General features: G+C 44.8%; 1 protein-coding gene across 1 annotated transcript in view; it reads right to left on the bottom strand.

Annotated features, from left to right (window-relative positions):
* Positions 1 to 22,057, bottom strand: part of UBE2O (ubiquitin conjugating enzyme E2 O) — a 60,155-nt gene that overhangs the window by 21,413 nt on the left and 16,685 nt on the right. Inside the window, exons 2-5 of the mRNA XM_030461631.1 lie at positions 8,926 to 8,985; positions 3,850 to 3,960; positions 2,880 to 2,977; positions 1,348 to 1,411 (exon numbers count right to left, since the gene is read on the bottom strand). Of these exons, the coding sequence (XP_030317491.1) occupies positions 1,348 to 1,411; positions 2,880 to 2,977; positions 3,850 to 3,960; positions 8,926 to 8,985 (333 nt within the window). The remainder of the gene's footprint in view (positions 1 to 1,347; positions 1,412 to 2,879; positions 2,978 to 3,849; positions 3,961 to 8,925; positions 8,986 to 22,057) is intronic.

Here is a 22,057-nt window from a genome sequence, read left to right on the forward strand (position 1 = left end):
TGTCAAGTCAAGCCTGAAGTAGATCCTGTCTTAAGTGGATTAGTTAATATGACAGCTCTTTGAAAACAAAACAGGATGGCAAACAAAACTGCTGTCCTAGAGCTCTTTTCCACTGCTATTTAGAGTGACTTGATGAGCCAAAGACTCAGAATGTGGGGGAGGACAGAGTAGTTTAGGATAGATAAAATAGTGAGCACAGCATTGTATCAAGTGTTGTCATTTGTCAGAAAGGATGAGAACAGTGCCTGCCACAAGATCTAAGTCAGGGAAGCATCTAACACACAGCAATTCTGAGTACAGGGGAGTAACACTGGAAATAACTCATGGTTCAGACCAAACTCCAGGTCTCCATGGGACTTTTGAGACTGCCTCACTCAAAACAAGGGAACTCAAAACTGGGTACCCAGAAGTTGGGTGCTGCTACAGCATCCATTTAGCAAGCAGAAAACATACTGCACAACCCCAAAGCAGCAGAGACTAGGATACAGGAGAGTATCTAACAACAGACCACACCTTTTCTGTACAGAAGAAAACCACTGCAGCACATCCTATTAAATTGATGGATTCCATTTACTCTTCTAGGAACAGGCATCAAATTTTAACAGAAGTGCAGTTTCAGATCAAAGGAACCTTTGCTTTGAAGGCTGGGAAGGATAAGGGCTGCCTGCATTGCTAGCTCCTACAAATTTACACACCACTTTCAGTCTCCTCCCAGTGCTGCTGCCAGGAGGACAAAGCCCTTCTGATGCTGCCTTCAGCATTTGAAGGTGAGAGGTGAGATCCCATCAGCACACAGGGAGCAATGTTTTACCCAAAAGTTAGCAAAACCTTCCTTACCATGTGATTTGGAAAATGCCAGTATGGTGGCAAGTCTCCATTCAGAGATTTCTGTGGATTGCAATAGCAAGAGGGACAGTATTTTACATGCTCTGGAAATGTGCTTCCAGTAGAACACCTATTAATTAAAAAATGCCTTTTTTTCCAGAATTTTAAAAGCACTAAATGGAGTAGAGAACCTTTTCAAGCATGCACAGATATAATGAACAGTGAACTGCCTTGACATCAGCCATCTGACTGCATCCTCTGCAAGTTGTTTGCAAAGAAAGCAGTAGGATACACTAATTGTAATGCCTCCTCAAAGCCTGCTCATTACTAATGTTACCTTCCAGTTACATCCTGTTACACTTACTTCCAGTGAGGATCCCAGTGAAGTGTTTTCCAGCTATGATGCATCGTTTCATTTAGAGGATTAATCAGTGCCTATGGTTTTGCCTTCCCACTCCCTCCTGCACAAAAAGCTTACAAGGTGAAGTTGATCAGAAAGATGCAAGAGAACCAGCAGCTTACCGAGTCACTGACGTGAGGACACACATCATAGAGTTTGGCTCCATCTTCTGTGCTCATAGAACACCTGGAAAACAGACAAGAGGAGACACAGTCTCATTTCCAGAGCCATCCATCTCCAAAGCACCAAATTAGCTGACACTGCCTGAGCAGATCTGTCCATGTGCCCAGCAGGACATTGCTGAGCCTTTACGACCCACAGCAAAACTGGTTGCAGACAAGCTATAAAAGTACTGCCTGGTGTTTCAAGGTTCCCTTCAGCATGTAAGAAAAAATAAGCAATGTGCAGGGTGTAGGACACAGCCAGATCTGTCTGCTGCAAAAGACCCATTTGTTACTCACACTGAACCCTAAGGGCAATTTGCAGACCCTTGCTTCAGCAAGAGCTTCATTTCCAGATCGAGTTCTGGTAAAATTTCATGTGATTCATTAGAAAGAGATTTTGCAAACAGTTACCTCATTTTACATAGCTAGGCACAAGCTGGTAACAGAAACCAAGCAAGGTTTTCAATTGCACCAGTAACTGCAGGCAACACAGACAGAGAAGTGTTGCTATTTTTCACTCCTGGTTTAACACACACTTAAGAGCCTTTCAGTCTGGGTTAACCAAAAGCTAAAACAATCAAGATCACAGATGCATCCACCAGTCATCTGTTACAGCTCTCACATTACTCACTTCTCTTAGAAAGACTCAGAGCTGGCTGCAGAGTTTTGGGTTTGGTTCTGTTTATTTATTTTTTTTTAAACATCAATGTCAGCACTCAATGTACAAGACAGATTGATCATCCCCCAGCTGCCAGGCCCAGGAGCCTCTTGGTCCTCCACTGGTTCTTCCCTTTTCAATAAAAAAGTTTGTAGGGCAAGACAGGCCTCAGTAACAGAGTGAACATAGCAAGTTCAGATGGTTTGAGTTCTCAAGTAACTGTCTGACATGCACAATGATAGAATTCAGATCCTGCTGCTGGCTTTGCAGAGCAACAGAATAAGTTAACCAGATATTTCTTTCAATGTGTCTGCATAAAGCTCTCTAGAGATCTGACTTTGGATTACAGCATCATTGAAAAAACACCTAATGGAGTTGGAAATAACATGCTGTTCAGTCTTGGGCTGCTTTTTCATCTCTGATGAAAACCACCAGCCTGCAGGCTTCTACAATTTCACAGTTGGCTTTGTTTTTGTTTGGTTGGTTGTTTTTTATTTTAAGGTAAGAATCTTCCCTCTGTGCATCTCAGTGAAGGTACGAACTCCTAATGAGAAAAAGTCTAGCATATGCAATCCATCACAAACAGCTACTGTTCCAGAGGAGCACAGCTTAAAAGCCAACACCCTTTAGTTCTGCAGGGCTGATCTGCACCTTTCAGGCTGACCAATGAATCTTGGTATTTTCAGAGAGAAAGATGTAAATTATTCTAGTTTGAAGATAATGCAAGCAGATGATTTATCTGTACACAGATGAGAAGCCCAGCCCTAGTTCTCCCCAAACAGGTCACAACTGTGAAACCCAAGGGGCTCAGTCTTCCAAAAGAAAGCAGTACCTGGCTCCATTGGAAAGCTTGAGGATGACTTGGTTCTTCAAATCATAGACCTTGCCCAGCCAGCAGTCATAGGCTATGTAGTCCCCATACATGAAAGGCTATGAAGGAAACAGGAAAGAAACCTTATCAGCCCTTGTAGTTCAAGTCATCACACACCAGTCCTCAGACAATCCAGACTAGATAGCAGCTTCAAAGGGATTTATGACAGCAACTGCATATCTTGCTGTAAAGTGGAATAAATATACAGTGAAGAATTTTCTTGGCAGTCAGAACGTAGCCAGGACTCCCCAGTTAAACTGCTCAAACATCTGGGATTTTTTTCCTCAGATCTTAAAAGTTGTTAATTTGCACTTGTCTTCAGCCAATGTTAATTCTTATTACTGAGCCTGTTCCAGGCAGAGAAGTCTGTACCCCACTGTCTTTCCACAAGCTGTTTCTTGAGAAGGGTTGTGACTCTCCTGATTCTTCACTCCCAAATTACCTTTTTCTCAGAAGAATGATGAAATCCTTTCTCATCTGGCCTCTGGAAACCACTCACCCACTCACGAGGGAGAACCAGGTACATTTCAGACTGTTCCAGCTCAACAAAAAGTTATTTGACTCCTCTCAGCATTTTTATATAACAATACTGCAGCTCCAAAGCTCTGTGCCACTGCCATGGGGCTGCCTCATACAAGTCATCCCATGGGCCCATTTCAGTGCAGTTCTCACCCAATTTAATGTCAGCCTAGCCCTTCAAGTCACTTTGGTCTCAGAACTGTGGTAAGAAACACAGAACAGATGGGGAGATGAGGCAATGCTGCACCAGCTTCTCCCAGGGAGGATGCTTTCAGTAAGCTTAAAATAAAACCAAACTGCAGATGCATCTTGTACAAGATGGATGCTTGCCTTGCATGTGTTGCTTGGAATATAGCAACATCCCTCCAAACCACCAAGCCCTGGCTCCCACGTGTTTTGGCAGTGTTCTCACCCAGATATGTTGCAGGTCTTTGCTGTTGACAGGGTAGAGGATGCAGTTGGTCCCTACCAGCTTCACAGCACACTCGATGTTGACATCAATTACAGTCCCACATTGGCTGTCCTGGAAACACAAAAGAGAAACAGGGTTTATCACCCAGGGAAGGTCCCACATGCACACACATGTGCTTTGTGTGTAGATGGGAAGTGCAGGGACAAGTCTCAGTCTTCTGATGCTTCAGGGCTTTGTTCTGAAGGGGCATTTCAGAAGGTGAGTTCATTGGGAAGGACTGCAGCATCTTCTTCCCTGTTAAAATTTGCAGTGGCTGCTAATGCATCAACCCAGAGACTCCAGCATCTGGGCAAACAAGAGTACACCATGGCAGTGTGGTTTTTTAAAAGCATTTTAAAAGCAGAAATATTTTAATGCATTTACTTGCTTTAAAGTCTACCTGGCTCCTTGGTCTATTCAACTGACCAGGTCTCTGCAACACCACAGGACCATCCTGCAGGTATTGCCCTGAGCCAGCAAAAGCAGGGGTTGATCATCCACCCTAGGGCAAACCTTTAAGGCTATCCATGACTTTTCACATAAAGCTTGATTTTGAAGTACCCTATAAAATGGTCTTCACTGACTGCCATGCTAAAAAAAGAAATATCTGGCACCCTTCATCAGATTTCAAGGTTTCAAGCCAGATAATTTACAGTTGGTCCAATTATGAGATGGTTGTCATTATCTCCCTCACTTTTTAGCAAAGTTTTAATTTTTTTTTTTTTTTTTTTGTCCCCAGGAATAGAAGGCATGCTGTCAGGAGCCTTCTGGGGATAGTTTGGCAGGGAGCACACAATATGGATGCTGCTCACACATATGGCAAAACCTGCAAGGAAGGGCTGCTAACCCAAACACTGTCAAATGTGGCAGCTGCCCTGGCCTCCTGACAGCTGGGACAATGGAAACTCTTATTTATTAAAGACCACAAGTCCATTATAAAAGCTGACTGAGGGTCAGTGTGACAAACACCATGGAATCAGCAATTTCTGAAGCTCTCCTTACCTCAAACATCAAAGTCCCTGCTCCAGCAGGGCTTGACTGCAACACTTGAAGGGCTCACACCCTGTGAGAAGTGGGTTTGTTTGCTCAGTCCACTTTACAAACATGCTGCTCTTTTGACCACATTAAATATTTATTCAAGGCTTTCACTCAGAGCCCTGGGCAGCCCATTTGGGAGCTTGCTCAGGAGTTTGCTGGTGCTCAACTTGTCTTGAGAGCTGATAGTTAGAGCAAAGCCACTCTACAGACACCAGGAGTCCAGGGTGCTGTGCCAAGCAAGGCCAGGAGGGCTTGGCTGGCAGAGCCCAAAGCAGAAGGGGCTCCTTCCCCCAGCTGCTCCACAGATCATTCCTGTTTCTTTCTAGAAAGCCTGGGAAGCACAGGGAGCCTTTCCCAACCAGAGCTCCATCACAACAGACAGCAGCTGAGCCTGCACAGCCTGCCAGGAAAGAGCCCAGCAGAGCTGTACTGTAAATCTCACCTGACAAGGGTTTGCCAGAACTCCACCAGACCCACAACAGCTGCTGCCAGCAGGATTCGAGCTGCAGGATGAGCAAGGGCTGCTCAGAAGTGGTACCTGCTCAACAAACCCACAGCTCCTGATGGGCAGAGCACAGGCACCCACCCTGCTTTTCCTCCAGATTGAATAAAACAAGTATGCCCCATCCATCCTCTGCCTGTGCTTTGCAGTTCAGGCCCTGTGTTTTGACTTCTTAGTAGTCAGAACAGAAAAAAACCACAACCCTCAAGAAACAATTCTCTTACCCTACACTGAGCATTTCTCAGATTTTTTCCTTTATCAGCAGCCAACATGACAGCAGCTCTGAGACTCAATACAATCCAACACCTGCAGTTTCTGTGGATCATCTCGTCTCTGGGCCTAAATACCTTCTTTTATTGATGGTGAAATAATAACAAGTAATAAAACCAGGCCTGGGGGGACTGAGGAAAACCAATCCCCCCTGTCCATTCTCCAAGTGACAGCTTCCCTGTGGAGAAAGTGCCTCCACCAGCCCACAAGCCTGCCACCCCAGCTGGGTGCCTCTTAATCATGGGCAAGAACACTGGGTTTAGGTCAGCTTGCTTTTCCTTCCAGTCACAAAATGCTTGAGTGAGCACAGAGCCCTGGCTGTGGTTGTTAAGTAAGCAGAGATCAATGCTGTGAGCAGCCCCAGAAGCCACAGGGCTGTTGAGTCACAGCTCTCCTTCCTTACCTGCCACTGAACCTTTGTTTATTCTGAGTTTATTTATTTCACTGTCACATGAAATATTAGCCTGTGACAGGGCAGATTTGCAGGCTGAGGGGTTCTGCTGAATCACTGAGGTTGGAGCAGCACTTAGCAATGCAGTCCCAGCTTGACTCTTGTCTTCCAGGACAGGTTCAGAGGCAGAGCACAGCTCTTCCCCAGCCTGCTCCAACACAACCATCCCATCTCTTTGTCAGCTGCCCCTGTTCAAGGAAGGGCCAAAGGAGCTGACATTTCACAGTTTTGTAACAAAAGTAATGTTCTGTCAATCCCAAGAGCAGAACAGGAAAAGGAGACTTAAGAAGGAGTGGGGTTTGAACCCATCAGGACCAGAATTAAGTGCACTCCATAGACTTTCCTCTTGCTTCTTCTGGTACCCTGATGGCACACACCCTGCTGGAGATGCTGAGGATTTAAGTAGTGAATGGATAAACCAGTTTTCCTTCCCCACCTGAGACAAGGCAGACCAGCAAACTCCCATCTGAGAGCAAAGCAGCTCCGCAAGCATGGGCTGCAGTCCCACATCTTCTGCCTCCCATCTTTCTACTGTTTCTCTCAAAACTCTTTTTCTGATAAGGGGAGCCTTTACACCACCATCTCATTCCTTTATTTCAAAAGGACAGCAGAACCCAGCACCCTTTGAAGCAGCAAAATCCAGGTGCCTGACAGATTACAAACCTACTTCTCATCTTCCCCCAAATTACCATAACACCTGAAAAATTAACTCTGCCACTTTCACTGCTTCTCATCCAGCTGGATTAGACTTCCAGTCCCAACTGCATTCAGAGAAAATGATCTCATTTTATGCATTAGCCCTGAAGCAGTCTTTCCCCACACTGTGGTAGATGAGAAGCACATGAATTTGAGTCAGCTTTCTTCTCTTGAGGAACAGAGAATTTTGAGTCCTTCCTGCTCAAGGTTAAAAACAAGTCCTGACAGAGTGTGGTGAATACAGAATAAGTTCCATATTGTGCATTTGCCAAGCCAACTGGTGCAGGGCAGCCATCCCACATCCTGAATTTGGCAGGCTGACACTTGCAGATTTTCTATTTTAAATGCTCTTGTAATTTTTGGAATATATCTGATTAGCAAGTGAAGGTTTCCTTTGGGATACAAGGGGTTTGTTTCATTTAGCACTGACATTTAAAACATGCTTGAGAATAAGGTGAAGTGTAAGTCATGTTCAGATGTGCTGTGCTTTCAAATAGAATAATCTGAGTTAAACCCTCACTATTTCATCAGTTAACAAAGTTAATGGTCAAGTATAAATGGCCAAGAAAAAGCCAGTGTACAAACATGCAAATAGACAACAAGTGTGCAAAACAACTGCTGGGTAACTTATCTCCTGATACGTGTGCAGCAAGCCAGAGATGCCAAGTTCTGCTCAAATGAGTATGGAAATTGCAAACAAAAGCAGCATATCCATGTTTGTCAAGAAGAGAACAACTTAGCTGTCCTGAAAGCTTAAAATGACTCCAAGAAGCACTGGAGAACAAACAGTTGAGAGGCAAGATTCAAAGCATCCCTCTGAGCTGGAGAGAAGATATAACTACAGAGCTGTGCCAGGTACAACACTCTGAACAGCTGAGATTTCCATTTGGGAGTTGCTCATTGTTTCAGACTGAAATGCTTCCATAAAGCTGCAGTTTTAGTGAGAGATGTTAACTCCACATTTGCATTTCAAACAATAATTACATTTCTTAAGAAAATATTTTGTTCCAACATTTTTCAAATTACCCTTCAAGGTTTTTTTCTCCCTTTTCTTCTCTTTGGAATAGTCTGTGAAAAAGGGGTGGGTTTATGGATGGTTTTGTTTTCAATTGGTAAAAATAAAATTAAAAAAAACCAAAACCCAAAACAAAACCAAAGAAACCAACACACCCAGGTCAGAGAAAGGCTTTTCCCATCCCTCACCAGCAGTCAGTGGCCAGCTGCCTGCTTCATCCCAGCCTTGGTAGCCACAATGCTGGAAGCAAGTCAAGAGAAGATCCAGGCATGCACATGGCAGGCCATATGGCTCAGGGTTATAGGTTAGGTGTGTGCAACAGAGAGAAATTGCCAGCCCAGCTAAGCTCCTAGAGAGACCACATCTCATCTGATAATCCATCCTGAACCAAGCTCCCAGCATTTCATACACAAAAACCAAATCCACAGATCTCTGGTAAGGACAAGTGCTGTACAACTAGAATAGAATGACAAGGACTTAAAACAGTACCCAGGAAAAGTAAAGGTAATAATTACAAGCTGCTGATTAAGAACCAGCTTGCTTTCTACTGACCTAAGCTGTGCCAGATGCTTCAGCAATGTTGGGATTTGCTGTATTTCTTGGAGGAATTGGATAGGATGCTGCTCACTGCAGACTGAGAGGTCTCCCTGAAAATATTCCTCCAGATTCTCTACTACAGCACACCCAAAGGCAGGCAGCAGTCATGGGATCTGCCTCCCTCCCTCCCAGCCTCTCTGTTAGGTCTGAGAGAACAGGTACACATTGCCCCCATCTCAGAATGGATTGATTTAAAACTTAAAGGAGGGCAGGACAGATGAGCTTCTTGTCTCATTCCCTGACATTATCAGGCTTGCTTGCTCAGGAGACCTCTGCAGATATGCAACAGTGGAGAGGCAGCCTCATCAGCATTTCATTTTCAAAGGATGCAGCTAGGTCTATCAACCCCACTAAAAATAGAACATGCTCAAAGCATTACTGTTCAGTTCCATTCAGGCAATTTGGCAAGTCTTAGAAATCCATGCAGCAGTATCAGAATCCAAAAGGAACAAAGAAAAAAGCACTTACACTGGAGCTCATATGTCTGACCACATCTCGAGGGACCACAGAGCGATCTTCAAGCTTCAGCTAAGGGGAGAGAGAGAGAAAGACACTGAATTTAGCAGCCCTGGATGATACTTAGTCAGAAATAACATGAAAACTACAAATGCATGGTATCCCAATCCTCTGCACTGAGGAGGTTTCCAGCAGAGGATGCTGAGGCAATTCCACACACAGTTAACCCCCGTGGCACATTAGCAAAATCCAGTTGATGGATCTGAAATACAGATACAGCAACCAAGAGTTCTGTCCATGACTTTGCTCTAAGTCAGCAGAAACATCAAAAAGGATGCAGACATTGACTCCTTCACTGCTTCAAGTCTCCCTCTCCTCTTCCTCCATCTGTGCCATGCACCATTTCCTACCCAAATCCAGTCTGTGTAATAGAGAAGACAGAAGACACAGGGAGAAGTGCATCACATCACAGTTCCATGTCTCATCCTGAATGATTTTCACTCAAGATAGCCCCAGGTACCTGTGGAAATCCTGTTTGGCCAAGAACACTTTGAGCAAGGTGCTATACAGTGAGAAAACTGAGCTGGGAGGGCAACTGGTACCAGATTCACTGCATCAAGCACTTGCCTTGGCAAAAAAAAGGAAAATAAGTGGCTGTTGCTGCACTCTCTAGTCCCCAGGTCCAGGCAGGTAACACAACAGATTAATGGATAAAGTCAAAGGAATGCTCATACTCCAGCTCCTGCTAAAGCACTGGCTGGCAAAGAGCTAGTGCTGGCAACACCAGATGCAGCTGGATCATGTTCTTTACATATTCTGCATCAGTTCAGGCACAGCTGTGGCACCAGGAGTCAGTACAGGTAAGGAGAGGTATCACTAGATGAATCTCCAGTTAACCAAGTGATGTCCTTCACATCAAGCTGTTTCAGTGCCTATTTGCAGGATATCACAGGAAGTGTTAGCAGCAACTCCAAATTACAACGTGCAGCTGTCACTGAATACACTGACACTAAAATGCCACGAGAGGGATAAAGTTCTAAGCATACTCACAGGGAGACCACAAGACTGAACTCTGATTTCAGGCCTGCTCAGCCTCACTGTAACTCAATGAAGATTTTTCTGCTGAACAGGGAGAGGTCTTATCAGCATTTCAGTGGTCAAGAACATATTTGCATCACTTTGAGCCCTGTAACTACACTAATTCCACAGCACGTGTTTTGGGAAGCACTATTAGGAACTGGGCTTTGTTCATGTCTCATTTTCAGAACCCAGCTCTCCACTACTGCTGCATTTGGTGCTTTTCCCTGTTAACCCCCAGCCTAACACCCACTGTGCTCTGCCAGCATTTCATCCTAACCCATGGCTCATGGCCTGCTTTGCTAAATTAGACATAAATCTATAATCCAAGGCTGGGATCCAGAATCAAACCAAAGTATCTGCTTGATTTTGTGTTTAAGTAAAGGGGGAAGGGAGCCAGACAGGCTTTTAGACCAAACTGGAGTCAAAACTCTGCCAGAGTGAAAAACCTGAAAACTCCCACAGCCCATTTCCAGATTGTGGAAGTTTTTCCATTGCCTCTCACATCCCACTGGGGTATATAGATGGATTTCCATTTTTACACAGCTTTCTAAAATTCTTTGTTAAACAAGTACTGTATAGATAGCCTCTTCCCATCCAGAACCAGGTAGCAACATTCACACTCCAGTGAGTACTCGTGGCTGAGCAGCAGTTGGAGTATTTTAACTGGAGTTCTCTTGCTGCAGAGCTCTGAGTGTATAATGATACTTCCATTTCAACATGAATCAGGGCAATTTAATCTCTGACACATGGTGTTTAAGTTGATGCATTACATTTCAACATATCACTGAGCTGTACCTCTCCATTCTGTATCAAACAGAATCTGAAGAACCTGGACTGACAAGATGATCTGATGCTACCTGGCAGCAGCAAGACGTGCATGTTAGTCAGCCCTGGTAAACCACACGAGTTGTAAATCAGGAGCTTTCTCATTTTGAGATCCTTTCTGAAAGATATAATCACATAAACTCTTCTCAAAGCAAGGCATGAAACTTTCTCTGCAGGGGAACTCCATTTAACCTATTTTCAAATCTCTTGATTCTTTTCAAGGCAGCACAACTATTTCCAGCATGTGCCAGACCCACCTGCCTCAGTTGCTAGGATAAGCAAGCCAAGTAGTAGGCAGAATGCCAGCACCAGCAATAAATACTTAGGAAGTCTGTCATGGCACAGGAGACTGACAAAACCCAGAAGAAACCCAACCAGAGGAAGCCAGAATGGCTGCTGGTGAACACAGACCAGTTCAGTTGTTTCTCCTCTCATCTGTTCTATCCACAGTGATCACCCAAAGGTCACCCCCCTCACTCCTCAGTGATGGAACTCAGTATTGGAGAAGCACTTTTTAAAAGGTCCTTACAGCTCAGTTGCTATATTTACCTCAATGAAAGTCACTATTAACATGACAAGTTGTTTTTTCTAGCCATGTGCCTTGGTAAGAACCCCAGGAAAGAGAATTACCAGTTTGCCAGAGATGCTCTCAGAAAGCCCCAAGCTCCTGGATGCCAAGTGGGGCTCAACACCCTACAAACACCTCACACAAAAGGCACATGTGCTGTTCCCTTTTTAAAAAAAGTAATTAAATTCCCATTTATGTATGTTAAATAATCACCCATCTTGTGTAACTGATCCCACTTAAACCACTGTTTCCAGGCTCTCCTCCTCCATTTGCAAACAAACAAAAGTAAAAAAGAAAAAATTACTTGCAATTTTGTAAAGCCTGTCTTGTAATAGGGAGGTGACTTCTCTCAGTGGGACTAAGAAAGCATGAGGAGAAATACCACAAATAATGCTTCTTGGATGTGTTACCAGTCTGTGGTCTCTTTTAAGTCAAGCCAAGTTATTATATACAGAAAATGTCACTTTTCTGTGCCAATGGATAAGTGTCATGATGGAGGAGAGATGAACTGGGTATCTGACTTCTCTCCAAGTTTAACATTGAGGTTTTTAGTATTACCTCTATCAAGGTATTTTAAATTGCAGTGGAGAGTGTTCCCAGCAAGTCAACTGTCTGAATCTGTTTTGGTAAAAATTAATCCTCTCCCTGGGACACCCCTCCAGGCCACCAGCTCCAACAGCCAAAGTCCTGCAGTCCCCATGGCAGGATTTTTGTTCTGAAGAGACAGCACTCACGTGTTTGGAAGCTGAACCACAGCAAGGATCTTACTGGAGCTGAAGGGGAAACTTCCTTACTACATAAAGCAGCTCCTGGCTACCCCCAGCTCCAGTCCTGGGCACTAAAACAAAATAATAACAACTGATGCTATGGCCAGTTGTGACCTGGAAGGGCTCAACAGCAGCCGTGGTCCCAGGGTGGCTGTGGGATGGGTGTTCCTGGAGGTGGATTTTGCATAGCTGGCAACAGGCAACCTAAGTCAGCAACCCCAATTTTTAATTTTTTTTTTTTTTTTTTTTTAAAGGTCTGATTACACACCCAACTTCACTTTGGCTAAAAGACTGTAGTCTAGTAATCATCTCAACACGAGCAGTTTTCAAATCCAAATGAGGTGTCAGAAATAGCAAGTCAGCTCTCCAAATATAGTCTGGATACACAGAGTTAGATGACAAAGGTTCAGAAATCCCAAGACCCAGAAGATCTGAGGTAAAGATATTTTGACTGTCATTTCAGTAGCAACACATTACCAGTGGCATCACATCCTACTCTTGGGAAAACATGTTCCATATAAAGGTTCCCTGCCCTCAAAAGACTCGTGTTACATTGATCATATTGCACTGCACACCACCCATCTAAGAAGCAGGAGGAGAGAGGATAAAGCAGCAAAAGCAGAGAATCCCATGGGCTCAGATTTAGTTCACACTGCAACATCTGAAGTGGACGTGCTGCTTCACTTCTCCCAGCTGGAGGTTTCCAACCACACTGGGTTTTATGGGGAAAGAAGATGTGAGATGGGGGTAGAAGGAAGACTGTTAGAAACTTAAGACTCCTGAGAACTGAAATTCAGCTTCCCAGATGAGCTGAACACTGAGCTAGACAATACAGAGGGTTTAAAAACAAACCCTGAGGGATGCAGCTGCAAAACCATGAGAATAAATCTTTTCCACTGATTGGCACAGAAGTTCTGCCCGTGACATCTCCTCACTACTCCCACATGACAAGCACATGGAATCTGTGGCTCTTCCAGAAAGAAATTCATCATCTGTTTGACTGAGACAGGAGCCTGGGGAGACTCTGACATTACTTACAGAACAACTGTGCCCTTCTGGGACGAGGTCTAAGACTTCTGCCCCATGGAAGAGGGCAGAGTATTACGTGGCTCTCAACTTTCTACTATAGGGAAGAGTTGGTGATCACTCTCCCACATACCAAAGCCATGAGATGCTTTTATACTTTTAGCCATTCTGCTATTTATTGTCATTCTGCATTTTCATAATATCACTTCTCATCTCAAGGCACTTACAACAGAAGAAAGTATTTAGTTACTTAGAAATTGCACCAGGAGATTAAAAAAAAAGTTTCAGCATCACTTGTATTAAACTAACTTTCAGAAACCTTCAGTAGTCAGGAATATGCAGTTCCAGGTTAGGATTGGTCAAAACAGGGTAAGGACAGAGCAGATTTTGGTTTCCTATATTAAGGTGCAGAAGAGACCAAAGGTTTGTTCATGAGGCTGCTGTGGGCAGTGCCAAACACCATTCTGCACAGGGGCAGCTTGAGAGCTGCAGGAAGAACAGAACAGAGGGAGGCAGGGAGGTGTTAAAATACTTCCCAAAGCTGCAGTAAATGGTTTAAAGGACTTGACAGAAGCTAAACTGAAATCAAGAGAGCCTTGCATCACATGCAGCCCTACCCACAGGCAGTCAGCAGGTAAGATACTACAATTCTTCTGTGGATGCAATGAGCCAGTCTGAATCTGCCCATCATCTGCCATGCAGCACACTCACAACTGCCCCACAAACTGAGATTCACCACTAAACCTACCCCAAGTAGTGCCTGATACCAGCAAACTAGTGAGGCTTTAATAGCACCCTGTGGAAGGAGCACTTCTCCAGAAAGCAAGCAAAAGGCATGACCTCAAGTAGGATTTCCTAACTTAGCTCATCAAGACCCCATTGCTGGTAGGGATGAACACAGCAGCTTCCAGCCCCCAGCCACCACACACTGCTCTAAAATAAACTGGCCTGCCACCAGCTGGAAGTCTACAACAGCTTAAAAACCCCTGTCCTAAAGGGAGATGATTTCTTACTGAATTACACACCATTCAGTTACTGGACTGCCAGAGACAGCACCTGCTACTTCCTAAAAGTCATTTAGGAAACACCCTGTGGGTGACTGGCTGGAAGGCAGCAGGGGAGGGAAGCCCTCACAACACCCACAGGAGGTCAGGCAAGCTGAAAAATGAGAATTGAATCAATGGCTCCACAGCACTGTTCCCCTTCAAACACAGCCAGCAGGCTGGGGAGGCTCCTTACACAGGCAGCTTCAAAATCCAGCTGTGTCATTAGTTCTCATCATCTCCCAACACTGTGAGCCCCCCCAGGGACCTGCAGCTCTTGGAAGACAAACTGACAGCTCTTTAATTTGTATTTATGACATATTACAGAGAAAGAAATCTGAAGTTGTGCCACTCAGTTGAGCTCCTTCCAACCTCAGGCTGAAGCTCCCTGAGCCTTCCCTATCTACACATCTATCCGCAATGGATTTGTCTCTGTCTGCATTTCTCACCAATCCCCTTTGGGTATTTTTTTTCCCTCTTCCTCAGTAAACTACTTTGGTGGCAGAATGTCCTTCCATGCTAAGTACAAACCTCCTTTCATACCACAGTTCTGGTCCTTCCCTCACAGCATCTTCCCTGCCTCCCAGCAAACATCACCTCTGAGCCTTCTTGCATAAAGACCCCGAGAGGCTTGGCTAAGAAGTCTGAACAAATCATTTGATGCAACAAAAGCTTAATTACAATGTGGGTAAAAGCTGTGCTTTGGAGTAGAGGAATCTGGCTGCAATGCAAATGTTTTGCCTAGCAAAAGCAAATAATTTACTTGGATTTCCCTTGTCCAAGACTGTCAAGCATTATTTATTACACTGGCAACAAATCACTCCTGTAGCTCTGCAACTTCACATGACATTTTGGAAAACACTGCAAGACAGATTCCCTGGCCTGGTGAACACCTCTCCAAAACCAAAGTACAAAGCAGCAAATTCAAGGGAAGGCAGAGAAGACAATATGAAGGTTATTGGATTATCATTTAAAGACAAAGAAGTATTTTTGTGAGCATTTCCCAAAAGAGGCAGGAAGCTGGGAGAGAGGAGGATCTTGGAGGTAGAACAAGGAGAGCTGCACACATCCATGTTACTCTTTGAAAGGTGAATCCTACCCATAACCAGCAGGAGCAACTCCCAGCTTTCCAGCCCCCTCAGTCTCACATTTCTACCCCATGTGTGTAAAAGCTGAGCACCACCACTCACCACAAAAGGGATGTGGAAACCCCTTGGTGTGGGAGCCTGGGTTATATGCCTGAAGAAGGGGGTAAAGCAGCAAAGACAACCTGGTACCTAAAGTGCCAGCTCTGCCTTGAAGGGAGGAAGGACCTCAACAGCCTACTGAGCTTTTTAGACTCAGCAAGCAAAAATGATCTTCAGTGAACCTGGGAAGAATTACAGAAAAAATTTGGACTTAGTTCAACCTTGTCACCAAGTGGTGCTGAATGAGCTGTTCAAACAGGCTGACATCCTGTATGCTCAACTCACATCAAATAATAACCAGGTCTTCCTATCTGGGAACACAGAGCAAACCCTGCGTGTGCACAAAAAGGTTTACAAAACCTCAGAGGAGATCTGAAAAATAATTCAGGTAGAATGGACGTGACAATGATGCCCAGCATAAAGATATGGAAGGCTGAAGTTTAAAAAAAAATATATATAGTTGCATAAATATAACTACAAAACATGGGAAGATCTTGTAGGGGAAGGTTTACTAACTGGTCAGCATAGCAGTAAGCCAGTTAAGAGCCATATGGGGAATCTCTGAAATATGTCCCAAATTACAGCATTTAATCTAAACAGAGCATTTTTAGCAGCAGTTTCTGGTGAAGGTTATAATCCCCCTTCTCAGTGTTTATACTCCTTGCTGCATGTATACTTCTTGCTTCTGGGTACAGCCATTGTGGGAATCTCAGTTGCTTAATAGACAAATGAAGACAGACTTAAAGGATCTCCCTCAGGTGCAATGTCCCAAGAGCACAGAGCAGTACAGGACACCCCTCCTCCCATCTGCTTACAGTAAGATGGCTGATTAAAGCAACACTGTCCTCTTACCTCTGCCTAAGAGTGTGAGAAAAGCTTGATAAAGAGCAGTGCTCCAGCACCAGATGGCACTGTTACCTGAAAAAAAATCACATGAGACTGCAGAGAAGATGGTTGGGAGCAGTGAGCAGAGAAATAAGACAACATTCTGCCCAGAAATCCACCAACACCTCCTGCAGACAGGCTGTCTCAGCACTCCCTCACTAAAGTCTCAGGTCAGAGCCAGCAATCCCCACCAAGAACAGAGCTGTGAGGAGCACAGCACCTCTGACACCCAAGCCCAGGTCTGTTCCAACAGGACCTAAGGGGATGGCTATGGAAACCCTGGTGAGCAGCTAAGCACCCAGGATGGATGTAATGGCTGTGCTGATCTTTTTGGCAGTACCTAGCAAGCTAAGTGAAATGCCCTTGGCTGCCAGAAGATGCTCTCCTAAGCAGCTCACCTGGCTGCTAGCACCAATCATTGTGACAGGGCTGAAGCCCCCACTGCAGCCACCAGCCTAGAGATTCCTGGGATTCCCACCAGCCAGTTTTTAGCTTGCCAACTAAGCTGTGTTTCTGCTCATGTGCAAAAAGAGTCTGCCCAGCAGCTCTTTCATTTCCCTGAAGCAAAAGAATTCCACTGAGTGCTGCCTTGGGAGATGGCAGGTATTATGCTACAGGTTTCCCACCTTTTTGCTGGCTTGCACTGGGGTTGCCATCTGGACAGGACCAGCACTGGAGGAATCAGTCACTTCCCACTCTGAGCAGGATTTGGGGCACGATGCCAGGCCTGGAGGAAAGAGTGGGGCTGCTCAAACCTCCATCTGCCTTTCCAGAAGATAAAAGAAAGATACTGTGAGGAAATCTGTGTGACTATTGCTGACCAATTCACTCATTAGGCACAGAGACTGCCGTGCACCTTTCTGCTTCTGTGAGTGAAGGAATAATGAGTGAATCCATGAGAAATATTCCTTTGGTCTGTTGATGGAGTAAAGCAGGGAGGGTTCTTCTGCTGAGACAAAACTGGACTCTGCAAGGTTGGTGGTAACTCTGTGCTAGGGAACAAAACCTCTCCTCTCCCCTTGCCATCAGGTCAGCAGCATGCAGGAGGAGCTCATAATGAGCAAGAAATCCACCTTGCAAAAACTGCCAGGGAACAACAAGAGGGAGACATATCAGCAGAAAATCACCGTGTCTGCTTTCCAGCTGGTTAGCTCATATGCTGCTGCTGTGAATACAAACCAGCCATTTAAATTAGCTTCTAATTGTTCACAATTATTCAGACACAGCATAACCTGAAAGCAGCTTTAAGACAGCAGGCAAGTAGGAGAGAACAAATGGGTTAAGATGCCCTAACAAGATTCATATATTCATCTTTGTGAGTCTCACAGGCTGCAATGTGCAGCAATGCTGCCTCTGTAAGAGCCACCCCCCAGATGTGAGCTTTGCATTGCAGAGGAAAAGAACCCCTGGATGTTTCTGTGCTTTAGGTTTCTATTCTTTCTTGCTCCAGTTTTTGGACTTGTTCAAAAATGGAACCAATAATATTTTGGTCTACCCCAGTCGTTCACAGTCTCTGCACACACAAGCAATTTGAGCAACACTATTTATAAAGCTGCTTAAAATTCTGGACACAGGCAGAGCTCTTTGATAGGATGTCAGCCATGCAACACCCGAACGTAGGAGGCTGACACAGGATGGTTAGTGTAATACAGCCCACTCTTCTTTCCCTTGCTTTCACTCAGAGCCTCCACTGCCACCCTCACAGGAGTCCCTTCCCCCAAAGACAGACAGTAATGTTTCACAATTGCTGCAATTTTCTCTCCCAGAAGAGAGGGAAGATATTATCCTATTATCCTTAAATCCCTAGTTTGCCAGTTTTGCTTCACATACAAGACCCAAAGCAATTCCAGTCTACAGGACAAATTGTTTTAGGGGACTGACTCCAGACCTACCTTAATGAGGAAATTTCCTTACATTCAGCCATGTTTGTACTCAGAGATAAAGCGTGGCCACAGAGCCAAAAGACTCATCTAGGTCCAGGAACTGTAGCAAGTGTAATAAATTTAAGCAGAATTATTTAATCAAGCACAGAATTTCCTACAGGAGACAAAATAACACTGAAAAGCAATGTATAAAGACCTGGAGCTGAAAGCACAGCAAATGCTGTGTCATGCTACCCTCCCAAGTCAGTCCTGGGTAGCAAGAACACGGGGCTGACCCCTCTCTTGGAGCTTCTCTGAGTCTCATCCTGCTCAGAAATGAGAGCATCCCCCTGGAGAAATCATCCTTGGTTGATCTCACAGGCAGAACACACTCCCAACCACACTGCAATCAGTGCCTTGGTGCTCTGCTGCACATGGGGAACACTGCCCAGGCAGCCAGGCTGTCTGAAGCCCAAGGAGAAGGGGCAGAGAATTCAAAGGGGATCAAGACCTGGGTCAATTTGTCAGCTTAGCAAGGAAATATTGGATGCTCAGGCTGGAGGGGGGGGCTATTTCCATAATTAGTGATTAAGGGCATTCAGGAAAGGCTCTGAAAGTTGGCTGACATGGAAAGCAGTACCAGTGCCTCCCCATCAGGACACAGCTGGGGCAGAGGTCTTGGGGTCACCCAGTCCCTTCTCAAGCACTGTTGTCAGAGGTACATTTGCTAATTGCAACTGTTCTGCAAAGGTTTTCTGTTCAGATAACATGCTCACTGAATCAGCTGTATCTACAGTTAAATCAGATATTTGTAAAAAAACCAATATATATATATATATCAAAGCCTTTACAACCAGTTCAAGAAACCTCTGGAATGCTACAGAAAATCCCCCCCAAATTCAGGGACAGTGTGCATACCCTGTGCATGCATTTCTTTCTGATCAGCAGCAAAGCCACTCCCCCAGCTCACACTGCAGAAGAGAGTGTGTGAATGCTACTGGGACAATGCAGCACAATTGCATCATTGCCCAAAAAACCTGGGCTGCATTTTCTATTCACTGAAAGAGTTTCAATTATCCTTCCCCCCTCCAATCATGAATGCTGTATTGGCCATTACAAAAAGCAGGAACAGCCCCTACTGAATCCATACAGCAGCTACACAAGCACAGTTATTTAAGGACTGGATTTCTGCAACCCCTGCACAGTTACATGGCTCTTTATTCAAGAGGTGAATTCACCACTGGCAGGAGATGAAAATCCCTCCCAGCCTGAGCAGGTTTAATCCCCTGCATCCTGTTTGTGCATCCTTTAATACAAAAGCAATCAACCTTCAATTCCCTTCAATAAGTCTGAGAAAATGTCACTGGGACTCGTGACAGCAATGATGCAACAGGGAACAGAAGTGTGAAAGCCCTTCAGAGACTGATTTGATTGACACTCCTGGAGTGCAGCACTGTTTCACCCCCCTTGCACAGGTAATTCTACCTGACTGACTTTTTCTTCCTTATGATCTCAAGCAGAGCACAAAGCTTTCAATGTTGTATTTAAAACCCATCAACATGATCATCCAACATTAGGACATCGTTTTGCCTTCAGGTGTTTTCCTAGACTGAATTCTCAACCATTTCTCATTAACTCTCCAGATTTGTGCCAGCAGCCTAAGACAGCACAGCATTTACCCAGCAGAACAGCCAACATCTGCATGGAAACACTGTTCTCCTCTCCACGTCACTCCTCAGGTATCCATTCTGTCACCCAGCAGCACATTTCATTTCACAATAACTCAAGATTATGGCTTGGGGAATCCTCTTGCCTCCCCCTGTCCTTTCCTTGGCAACTGAGCAACCAAAAAGCATCTATATAGATGGCTCAAAGAAGTTTCTGAGCCCCTGGTGTAAGTAAGCACTTCTAACAAAGGCACAGAAACCAAACATCAGACAGCAGCATCACCTCTAAGGTATTTCAACACACATCTGATTAGAAAAGATGCTAAAATGGCATGGGGGGATGTCACGTTTGACTTGGCAGCTCTGTCAAATACTGTGCTCTGATAAAATGCATTTTTTCTCCCTGTACCCCTCCCAGCCCTGCTTCAAGCCCTGCTCTCTCAGCCCAAGCTTTGAGATGAGGTCTTTCATCTTCACTGCCTCCTCTCAGGTGTAACCTGGTTGGATGTAAGGAGCTCTGCTGAGGAGTAAGTGCTCACTCCAGACAGCAGGAACAAAAAGCAGTGTTTGCCTGCAGTCAGCAGTTCTGCTTCCTAACACAGCCAGGCACTGAGAGGTTTTTAGGTTTTTCCCCTCTCACCCTTCAGAGCAGAAAATCCCTGGATTCCTAGCACAAAAGCACTACTGAACCTGCACTGTACCTGTTCTAAAGCCTCTTCAGAATATCCTAACCAAGAAGAAAACATATTAAGGACAAATAATGCAGCTAATCAATTGCAAAGCCACTGATCCCTGTCCCTACAGGGGCATTACTCCAAATCCATGCTTTGTACATCTGGATGCCTTCACATCTACACGCCAAGGATTAAAAACAGTCTGGTGAACAACTAATCAATAGCCCTGTCTGCAAAATACATTTTACCTTCTTAAACCAAGTCAGTTATCCTTGAAAGAGAGCCTCATATTTCCTGGAACTGTAATTCACTTGATGCCTACTTCCTAAAATGACCTTTTCTCAGGATATATTGCTCTGCACATACAGAGCAGGAAAGGGTGTATTTTTGCTTTAATGCCATATTCTTTGTTGTGTGCCATATACATAAAGTTCTCTGCTTTCATGACATCAGTTATAATGGAGGGATTTCAGCCCATTACAACCCCAGTGAAACACTGAGCAAGTTTGCAAACACTTTAAAAACCCCCTTGCAAGATGATTTAGAGAGCTCTGCTCCCCTGCCAGTTGGAGCACTGCTCTGCCTCCTCCTCATCCCTGCTCAGGGAGGTTTAACTGGACTCTGCCTCCCAGCAGCACTGCCAAAGCTCCACGGTGAGGTCAGACCCCTGAGCAGGGGACAAATGCAGAAAGTGACAACAGGACAGCAGATTTCAGAGTCACTGAAAAGCCACATGGCACAAACTTAAATATGCCAGCATGACCCTGAACAGAACTGCTCTGAGGTGCTGAGCCCCAGATGTGGTCTGGGAGGGGTCCATGGGTTGAGAAGCCTTAGGATGCATTGTAAGGGCTTGGGCTGTTGTTCATAATTAGACATACAGACCAGGTACTCCCTTAAATTTCATTACTACTCATTAATTGCCACTGTATACTCCTCAGATCTGGCAGGCTCCTGGAAAGGACATGTAACCTCCAGCAGCAACTCAAACCAAGGCAGAGCAGCCATTCCTAAGATGCTCCTATGCTTACAAGTGATTTTTCCCTTGAAAAGATTCCCCAGCTTTGCAAGCTATGTATATGAAGAGCCACAGCATGCAGTTAGTGCCAGGGTGAGACATGGTAGATATGGAAAATCTATGAAATATATATGAAAAAATGGTGCACCATTAAAAACCAGACAGTAATTAGCCAACACCACAGCATTTCTCCATTTGAAGGTATGCACTCTGTACAGTCAGACACTTGGGCTGCTGTCAGGATTAAAAAGCAGGTGAGAGTGTACAGAAAAAGTGACAAAAGGGATAGGTTTGCTATGACTGGGAAACAACACCTTGTTTTCTTACCACAAACTAAAAAATCCTGAAAGCACCTGATGTGACAGAATCCAGTAGACCAGCCTCAGACTCCCTGCCAACAAGCATCTGTTGTCTTCTGTCAGATTTTTGGGGTTTTTTTGTTTGTTTTATAAACCCCTTCCCCAGTGTACATTAGGAGAGCTGTGTGTCAGGACATGTGCCTTCCCAACAGATTCCTGCAGCATGCACAGAGTAACCCCCCC

Source organism: Calypte anna, chromosome 18 (genome assembly GCF_003957555.1).
Source record: "Calypte anna isolate BGI_N300 chromosome 18, bCalAnn1_v1.p, whole genome shotgun sequence".
In the NCBI taxonomy this organism is placed as follows: domain Eukaryota; kingdom Metazoa; phylum Chordata; class Aves; order Apodiformes; family Trochilidae; genus Calypte; species Calypte anna.